At 51.2% G+C, this 9,716-nt stretch overlaps 1 protein-coding gene across 1 annotated transcript; it reads left to right on the top strand.

Moving 5' to 3' along the window:
* The first annotated feature begins 269 nt into the window (after nucleotides 1-269).
* On the top strand, nucleotides 270-9,409 carry RAC2 (ras-related C3 botulinum toxin substrate 2 (rho family, small GTP binding protein Rac2)). Its single transcript, XM_009705153.1, has 6 exons — nucleotides 270-482; nucleotides 3,555-3,626; nucleotides 5,470-5,587; nucleotides 7,055-7,117; nucleotides 7,792-7,951; nucleotides 9,279-9,409. Exons 1-6 carry the CDS (start codon nucleotides 448-450, stop codon nucleotides 9,407-9,409), a joined length of 579 nt encoding a protein of 192 aa, XP_009703455.1. The 5' UTR covers nucleotides 270-447.
* Nucleotides 9,410-9,716: the final 307 nt, after the last annotated feature.

Here is a 9,716-nt window from a genome sequence, read left to right as displayed (position 1 = left end):
AAAATGTGGATGATAAAGGAGGGAGGAGGAAATCCACCCCTCCACTTTCTCACCCCACTTCTAACCTTTGTTCAGCTCCCCTGTAAAAGCAATTTGGTGCCCTCAGCTGTTCACTGGGATGGTGTGGGGAGGGAGTGGGTGAGACACACGGGGGAAAAAAAAATATTAAAAAAATTAGAGCAGTCATCATCCCAAGCATGAAGTCATGCATGCCCCGCCTTCAGCTAACGGCCTCGGCCGCAGAGCTGCTGCTGTTGGTGGGAGGGGAGGAGGGACCAGAGGGTGATCATCAAGTAAAGTTCCCTCTTCCACTTCCTCCTCCCCTGCAACCTGCCGCTCACTGCAGCACAAGGGCTGATACCCAAATTTGCCAGTCTCTCCCCGCTGTTTGCCTTGGCCTGACGTCCCTTTGCCCCGGGCACTGTCCTCCGCCACGGGTCCAGAGACATGCAAGCCATCAAGTGTGTCGTGGTGGGAGACGGGTAGGTACCCCCCTGGTTTGCTGTGGATGTGGGGAGGGAAGGGCAGTGACAAGGGGCAAGAAAGAAGGTGGCTGCTTGGTGAAACTTCCCCAGCTTTGCTTCTGACCTCCTGCAGACTGCGTCCCCTCTCTTGCTCGCTCTTCCCTCCCCAGGGCAAGGGACCTTCCTCTGGTGATTGTGTGGAAGAGGGCATTTTGAAGGGCATCTGCAAAAGGGGCATGGAAAGTGGAGCAGGTCTGTCCCACGCACAGGAGGTGGTGGTGTAGCTGCCAGATTCAACATGTAGGCAGGAGTCAGATCTAAAACCCGAGAGATGCAAGTGCTTTCCTGCAGGTGAACGTCTCCTTGAAAGCCATCTGCTCACTGGGACTGACTGGGAGAGGGTACGGCACTATGGTCCTCATGAGATGTCCACCAGCATCTCTGTCTTCAGCTTTTCTGGGCACATTACCTTTGTATTGGGGTGTGGGGGAGACTGGTAAGGGGTTTCCGCAGGCACAAGGAGGAGGAGCTCTTCCCACTGAGACAGGCACAAGTATAATACATTTTGGAAGTGTGAGATAACACAACCTTGCCTTCATAGCATGATGGCATCACTGCCCATGTCCCGTGATCCCTGGCAATGGCCCGACCTAAGCCATCAATAAGTGAAGCAGCCAGCACTGCTGGGAGCGGGAGGGATAGGGTGGACTTCTTGCCCTGTGGGTTGAGTAGATGCAGGGGAGGGAGAGGAGGAGAGTCCACGTTTGGTACAGAGTAGGTTAACTCATTTCCCAGCTAGGAGCTGGCCAGACTGTTATCTGGGGCAGCTATCAGGTAGCAGATGAAGAGACATTTGCAGCAGCTCTGCTCCCCACAGTCACTTCCTCCTTCAAAACTCGCCCGGGGAACAAAGTGTCTGCAAACACAACAGTACGTGTTAGACATATTCTCAGGGTCTGCGGCAAGGGGACAGGGAGAAGGGACAAGGAAGGACAGAGCCCCAAATGAAAAACGATACTGCTAAGAAAAGTCCCCTGAAGACTGCAAGCTAGAGGTGGATGAACAACTCCACTGGGCATTTATCTGTTGCCCTGTTAACCTGCCAGTTTCCCCCTCACATCGTGCACCAACTCTGTAGCCATCCCTCAAGGCAGCATTCCCCTCACATCGTGGCTAACCCCCCAACACATCCTGCTTTCAACCCCTCTGACCTCAACTCCTTTTAAATGTCTTCTGTCCCATCATTTTGTTCCTCTGTACACGGCACCTCCTCTCTTCACATCTTGCAGCACAGCAGTTCAGTCATCCCCCCCATCGCTCTTAGCTCTTGGTTCACCACCCTTCACCTCCCTCCCAGCCATACCAGCCATGTCACTCTCCCTTAGCTCAACCTTACCAACCACAGGACCTTCTGCTGTCGCTCAGCTAAGACCCTCATGTTGCCCCGTAGTCCCCTCCATCACACATCACCAACCTCTTAACACCCCCTGAATTCAGTCTCAGGAACCTGCAGGTGCCACTAACCTCACTTCTTCTCTCAATAGCTTTGTTGTAACCTTCAGCCCTTCACTGACCCTTTGTGCTCCCCTCTGTTCAACCACCCTAATTCAGAACCGTCCTCCCTTCCATGAATGACCCACCCACAGTCCCGTAGATCTCCTGAGCCATTATCTGCAGAGCTCCAGGAAGCCTCCATGGCCCTCCCTCAATATCTCTATGATAATAGGGAAGCAAGGGAGCTGGGGAAAGAGAAGGGACTGAGAGAGGAACATGGCCCTCCCTCAATATCTCTATGATAACAGGGAAGCAAGGGAGCTGGGGAAAGAAAAGGGACTGAGAGAGGAGGATCTAAGAAAGGGAGGTGGCAGAAGGAAGAGACAAGTGTCAGAGCATGCTGAAGAGCTCAGTTTCCTCCTCAGCTGCCCCACAGGGCAGTGATCGAGGAAGGTACCTCATGGCCAGGGCGAAGATGCCAGCAGTGCCTGTCAAGGACACACAAAAAGGCAGGGCTGCAGCTCTGTGACAGGGGACTTCACAGGTACAGCTGAGATGGCTGGAGCATCCCCAGCAGCAGGACTCCAGCCTTTCCCCCGGGAAAGACATCTCCCTCATCCTGTGGCTGTGCTCGTAGCTTGAGGAGGCAGGTTGCTCTCTCACCACCTCCATTTTACACATGCTGTAACTGAAACATGGCCTCACTTCCCCAGGCCACACAGACCTGAGAAATAGCAGCCCATCAGGAGAAGGATTCTCCTTCCCACACCTTTCCTGACTGCTTTATCTTCTTCCAGTTTCTCTCCACTTCTTTCCCCCACCACAGGCTTCACCTTGCCCATGACACCTTCTCCTCCCCTTGATAGCCTTACTGTCCCCTTTCCCACCTCCCTCACATCAATGCTCTCACCCAGTCTGCATTGTTCTGCTACCCTGGCTTATTTTCGCTCCACCCTCCTGCAGCATGGGTGCGGGGCAGGCTGAGGAGGGAGGAAGCACCAGCTTCTAGCTCAGAAATGCCACCAGCAACCTCCATCAGCTGCAGGGAGAGGCACCTTGCTGGCTGCTTACAGCTCTCTCTGCGGGTGATGCTGCAGCTCGCTGCAGACCGGCGAGACTGGAACGTGTTGTGGCCAAGTCAAGAAGAGGTGCTACCAGCCCCTGGCCACCGCGCCTGCAGAAGCAGGCAGGAGTGTCTGTGTTCAGGGGCTGTAGCTGGCTGGGCAGCTTTGTCTTGGCACTGCTGTACAGAATCAATACATCTACCTTGGCTGTAAGCGTATGCACTGGAAAACGGGCTCTCAACTCCATCTCAGAGTGGATGCGTTTTAGTTGAGTGATCTCTGTACCAGACCGTAAAAACAAACTTTCGTGCTTGAAGACAACAAACATTTCTGGGCGACATCCTGTCTTTCTTCCTGCCAGTTGTCTAACCTACGGTTATACGCTGTCTGGTCCTGTGAATGTGTTTCTGCTTCCAGGCATCTCCTGACAGGGCTACCTGAGAGGTGTGGAAGGATTGCCTCATCCCCATCTCACCCTAGAGAGACTGCCTGCACTGCCATGACTTCTCGCTATCTTTTTTTTCTCTTCCAGAGCTGTGGGGAAAACCTGCCTCCTTATCAGCTACACCACCAATGCCTTCCCAGGAGAATACATCCCCACTGTGTGAGTAATGCGTAAACAGGTCACGGGGCGGGTGGGAGGCATGGAAAGCAGGATGCAAAGGGGTGCAGAAACCCCTTGTTGTGCACTCTGAAGGCTGGGTTGTAACCTTCGTGCCAGCAGAGGAAGGGCTGCCAAACCAGCAAAGGTGCCTCTGTGTTTCGGATCTGTTACCTTTCACCAGAAGCACAAGTGGCCTTACAAAACCCTGGTATAAATGGGATATTTGGGAGACACAAACCAACCCAAAGGTCTATCTGCTTGCTAAGTTTACAAGTAGTAGATGGGGTCCTGTTAGGCAAAACAACCAGGCACCAGGCTACAAAAATTGGGCCAGATCCAAGAGAAGGCGGTTGGATGGACAAGGGTCCCCACTTCCTTCCTTGTCCAAGGCACCCACGGTCATTGGAACAGGCACCGATAACCCTGATGGTAAGAGTGCAGGATTCAGCTCAAAGCCAGAGGAGAAGCACTATGCAGTCCAGTGGGTGTATGCGTGAGGCTGGGACAGACCTGCAGACTGTTGGTACAAGGAGCAAGCTTAGGGTTGCTTTAATTTGGGTGGTCAGATGCATTTGTCTCCCCACAGTGCATGGGGATATGTTTGGGGATGCACACCACATGTACTCATACCACACCGCTGGAATGTGGAGTATGACTCCACGCTCCTCGAGATGGGAAAAAGAGCTCGGCACAGTGTGTCAGACTGTCAGCTCAGGTTCAGATTCCTCGGGAAGGACAGGTGTGGGAAAACCTCAGAGCCTCACTTTTTTCTCCAGACCAATTTGCAATGGTCATTGCAAAAAATGGCTGTGGCAGCAAGAAGCCATCTTTTTTCAGAAGCTGGTTTGTGGAAGGGCACTATCCCTTCCTAGCATGTAGCCATGAAGTGGCTACACATTTTGTGTGTCACACACCATTTCTGCTCCTGTCTGAGGCTTGTGTCTGAAGAGGCCATTCTGTGCTCCTGGACAAAAAAACGTTTAGATGTGGCGCTTCAAGACATGGTTTAGTGGGTTTAGTGGGCATGGTGGCATCGGGTGTACGGTTGGACTTGATGATCTTTGAGGTCTCTTCCAACCATAATGATTCTATGATTCTATTCCATTCTATGACTGCATGGCTTATCTTGCAACAGCGGCGTATGCCGTGAGCACAATCACAAGGTCTTTGTGTTGGTTCCTTCCTATCACTGGTTTCCCTCCCCTTAGCCTGAAAAAAAAAACAAAACAAAAGGAACAGGAAATAAAATTTTCTAGGACGAAGGGAAGAACATCTCTATTGATTTAACATCCTTTTTTTCCATTAAGCCTTTGCTCCCAAGCATGCAATCCTGACAGTTGTTCTCAAATATTTCATGCTGGGCTGTCGAAGAGTAAGGGGACACACCTTGGCATATCGGCCTCCATTCCAGCAGGGGTGTTGAGGAGTGCAGGGGTTTGGGGGAGCTACAGAGACACGGGTTCTTCTTCATCACTCTTAAGAAGAAAGCTGGTTTTTAGAGCATAAAAGAAAGACAGGGGCTTGACTAGAGCAGACACAGTTGTGGGAAGGATACTAGAGAAACAAGCGGGAAACTGAAGGGTTTATGGATCTGCACACAAGGTGGTAAATGCGGAGCTGCAGCCAGGCACCTGTCCAGGGCAGCTGGGTGATGGGGAGGAGGTTGATGCTGAGTAGGAAGTGTGTAAGGTTCAGGTTCACAGGTAACCAGCATCAACCAGGTGAGCCGAGAAGAGGAATCGCTACCCTTTTCTCCTGCATGCACCTAGCAAAACCCACCTACACTACTGGAAGAGCTCCGTCTTCTGCTGTTTGAGCCATGGCCTTTGTCTCTGAATTTCAGGTTTGATAACTATTCCGCCAACGTGATGGTTGACAGCAAACCTGTAAATCTGGGGCTATGGGATACCGCTGGACAAGAGGATTATGACAGACTGAGGCCGCTCTCTTACCCGCAGACGGTGAGTCACACTCCATGCTCCTCCTCTCTTGTCATCCCTCAGATATGCCTCTGTCTCCCACTGCAAAAATCAACATTTGCCATAAAACACTGACAGGAGTGCTCCTGTGTCTCTCTGCCCTTTTCTGAGAATACCTCTGTTGATATACAAGTGCCTTGAAACCCTAAAGGTAAAAGGCATCTAAGGGTATTTTGGAGCTTTTATCTAAACTTCATTATTGGTACAACTTAGCAAGAAAACCGAGATCTTCAAAGATGTTTATGAGCCCAGCTGACACTGATTTCAGTGGGGGCCAGATGCCTCCCACAGCCCTGGTAAAAAGCCCTCGTTTTGCAAGGTTAAAGCGGCTCAGGGAACTCAGGAGCTGAGGCAGGAGCTTCTCACATTTCTGCGAACTCCACTATTCTGGCTTCTGCCTTTTAAAAGAGATCTGATGTGTGGGCACATGTATTTGATCTGTTGATGCCTCAGCTAAGCCCAAGCCTCTAGCAGAACAAATGGATGCCTCAGGTATTGTGTTTACCAGTTTTTCACCACATTGAGAAAGTGATTCCAGGGTTTAAGGATCACCTTCCCTGGAGGATGTTGTTCCAAGCAGTGTCTTGGCAAGCTCAGAAAGACCCTACTGGCTCAGATGTTGGTCTGAAGGTTGCCATTGCACCTGAAAGGGCTAGGAATTGAGGGCACTATCTGTTTCAGCTAGGCTGAGTCACCTAAAAGTCAGACATCTGGTACAAGCTGCTTGCCTAGGCTCCTTCTGCAGTCAGTGCAAGCAGTTGTATTTTTCAACAACATGCTTGCACCCACCCTGGGACACATCCCAAGGAGTGGTGGGGGAACTGTTCTCCAAGGTTTTTGCCTCTGATGGTTGTAGAAGTATGGAAATGGATAGGCTGGGCCTGACATCCTCGTTTTAGCTAGGTGAATTTGGATGAAACAAATACAACCTTGAAGAGCTGGGTTTGGTTTGGTTTGGTTTTCATGGAAGTCTAAATTCTGCCATGCCCAGGAGAAGCTCTTATGTGGATAACCAAAACTCCACCTCATTTGTGTCCTGCATATGCACTTTTTGGGTGAAGTCTCGCTCTGTCTCAACAGCAGGCAAAATTATTCCGGCCTGAAAGCTCTCTGGTGTTCTGTGAGAAATGAGCAGGATGCTGTCAGGCTGTTTCCCATGAGGATGAGTGTGCCTACCGCAAAAACCCCATCCTCATAGTTAAACATTTGGCTCTTCTGATAATGGTGGCTATGGTTACCATGAGTCAGGGGAGCAAATATCCTTCTCTCCTCTAGAGGCAATTAACAGCAGTCAGGACTCTGTTACATTGTGAGAGACAGCTTTCCCTAGCATGACCTTCTGCTGCAGAGGAAGGATGCTGCCCACCCAGCTCTTCTCTCCCCTCCTGCCTCCTGTCATGCAATCCCATGCTCTCATCCTAACTCTGCACCATGGTTGTTTGCGTACAGGATGTCTTCCTGATCTGCTTCTCCCTCGTCAGCCCAGCATCTTATGAAAACGTCCGTGCTAAGGTGAGACAGAGTATCCTGGTCCATCAGGGGTTGAGGAGGGTGAGATTGGTGGTGGTCTTGCAAAGAGAGTGACAGTGGATGGAAACTGCTAATAGGATGTCTAGATTCAGACAAGTAATATCTTTTTTGTGTCAGTCAGAAGGAACTAAAATATCAGCCTCCTCAAAGAAGGCAGCCAACCTTATCAAGCGGCTAGTATTCACCTTACTGGGCTATTGAGCTGTGAGACCACAGGCTTATATTCTGAGGGCATCTTTCAGCCAAGACTTTTGCAGGACCAGTCCACAGGGTATAAGAAGCAAGTACCCACAGCCTTTGGATGGGAAATGAGGGAAGAACGGAGAGATTGATGGAGTTGAGAACAACACAGTATTTCCTTCCTACCACTTTCAGGTTCCTCCCTGGGTTTCAGGGAGCCACGAAGGGTGGAGAGCAGCTTATGCTTTTGCTTAACAGAATTTGAACTCGATGTCAGGGATTTTGCCTGAGGACCCAGTAACAAGGGCTGACCTGGGCCAGGCTATAGTGCCTAACCCTGGTTGGAAGGGCTGTGAGAAAGGACAGCATGTTAGCTGTCTTGCTGACATTTTTTCAGGGATGCCTTTTTGCTTCTTTTGTGCGTGCTCATATGTGTGACTTCATCTCACATCTTTACCATTTCGCTCCCTTGCTAGTGGTTCCCCGAGGTGCGGCATCACTGCCCTAGCACTCCCATCATCCTGGTGGGCACAAAGCTGGATCTTCGTGACGACAAGGACACCATTGAGAAGCTGAAGGAGAAGAAGCTATCCCCCATTACATATCCTCAGGGTCTTGCTCTGGCCAAGGAAATCGGTATGTGCTTGGGGCAACATCTCGGACCTACTGAAAGGAAAAAGGCAGAAGATAAGGGCTTCGCCTCAGCCTACTGAGGCTTTTGTAGAGATATCTCACAGTGGTATCTCTGAGGGACACAAGGAGACACATCAAGGGCCATGGGACAAAATGCACTTCAGGAGACTCAGGAAGGAGATCTACTCCTTGAGGAAGCCTCAACCCCTCAACTCTCTGTTTTCTGCCTCCCTCTGGCCACCATCCTCCACACGCGCACACACACACAAACGTACACTTGCGCATTCCCCTCCTCTTTTACTCCGCTATTTCTAACTGGGCCAATATTTTTCTGTGAAAGCCACAGCTGCTGTGTGGGCAGAGGCCTCTCCTCCACATCCGGAAAGAGGCGGAAGAGTGAGTTTTCTAACATCTCTCAGGAAGGGTTGCAACTGCAGCTTCCCGTCCCTGCCTCTAACAGTTGCAACTGCAGCTTCCCATCCCTGTCTCTGACTACTGGGGTTTATACATGTGACCCCAGGTATGCATATCTTACCCCAATATTCATCTCAGGGGCATCAGCTCCCTCCCATACTTCAGGACACACACAAATGCCTCTTCCAGGTAACCTCTCTTCTCAGATGCAGCACACAGAAGCAGGAGAGAGGGTGGGAAAGACAGCTTAAGGGAGAAGTTTTCAACCAGGAGTTCGGAGGAAAGGGTGACTGGCCAGGACAACATAGCCAGCCTCACATGATGGCTTTGCTCTGGCTACAAGGGTGGAGGACAGACAAACCTTGGTCTTGTACAGCTGGCAAGCTTTTCCCTGAAGTCAAGACTGCCTGGGTGAGCGAAGTGTGTCCTGACAATGTTTAATGGCTTTGATCACCTGAGCTGTATTTATTCAATTCAGGCAAGAGTCAGTGCCTTGCTTTCCAGCACAAGGTCTCTGAGAATTTGGGGGTACAGAGTCCCAAAAGGGAGGTGCCCTGTGATTTGAGATGCCACCTGAGATGCTTGAGGCCAGGCAATCTGAATGATGCTTGAAGCCTGAGGACACTTGAGACCTCATCTGAAGACAAGACTCAGGGGGTGTTTAGGTGGTGTGTATGTGCCTCAGGACACTGTAAAATGGGCACTGAGGGAGCAGGGTGTTGTGGCTGTGAAGTGATGTGAGCCAGAAATGTGTTGGTGAAACAGGCACAGGCAACTCTTTCTGCTTGACATGATCTGTGGTATTCCTCCTGCACATTTCTCTTCCGAGTATCCTTGGCAGCAGACTCCTGGGTACCCCCACCGCCTACCCCAGTTCCCTTCCTCCCCATTACAGCATCTGCTTTCCTCCCGACAGACTCCGTGAAATACCTCGAATGCTCGGCTTTGACGCAGCGTGGCCTCAAGACAGTGTTTGATGAGGCCATTCGAGCAGTCCTCTGTCCGCAGCCCACCCGGACGAAGAAACGTGCATGCAACCTCCTCTAAGCCAGTAAGTCTGAAAGGGATCCCTGGGAGTGACACCAGTGGCACTTTCCTGCTCCTGAACCCCGATGGTCAGGGCCACTGGGTTCCTGTGACCTGCTGTGCTTGGTGGGATGGGTCACCCTCAAAGAGAGGGAGGGAGACAGCAGTCCTGCTTGGGGAAAGGACAGGACATGGTATGATGGACCCCTGAACCACTTCACCCTCCTTGCTGCTTGCCCATGGGCAGGTTTGCCCCCATCTCCTGGTGCAGGGTGGCTCAGGATTTTCCCCCTCTGCCCTCACAGAGAAGAACTGTCTGTCACCTTCT

Source organism: Cariama cristata, unplaced genomic scaffold, assembly GCF_000690535.1.
Source record: "Cariama cristata isolate BGI_N322 unplaced genomic scaffold, ASM69053v1 scaffold8178, whole genome shotgun sequence".
In the NCBI taxonomy this organism is placed as follows: domain Eukaryota; kingdom Metazoa; phylum Chordata; class Aves; order Cariamiformes; family Cariamidae; genus Cariama; species Cariama cristata.
This window is presented reverse-complemented; position numbering and strand designations above follow the sequence as displayed.

Coding starts and splice junctions, on each gene's coding strand:
- RAC2 (XM_009705153.1), top strand. CDS start 448: ATGCAAGCCATCAAGTGTGTCGTGGTGGGAGACGG. Junction 483..3,554: donor TGTGTCGTGGTGGGAGACGG/GTAGGTACCCCC, acceptor TTTCTCTTCCAG/AGCTGTGGGGAAAACCTGCC. Junction 7,118..7,791: donor ATGAAAACGTCCGTGCTAAG/GTGAGACAGAGT, acceptor CTCCCTTGCTAG/TGGTTCCCCGAGGTGCGGCA.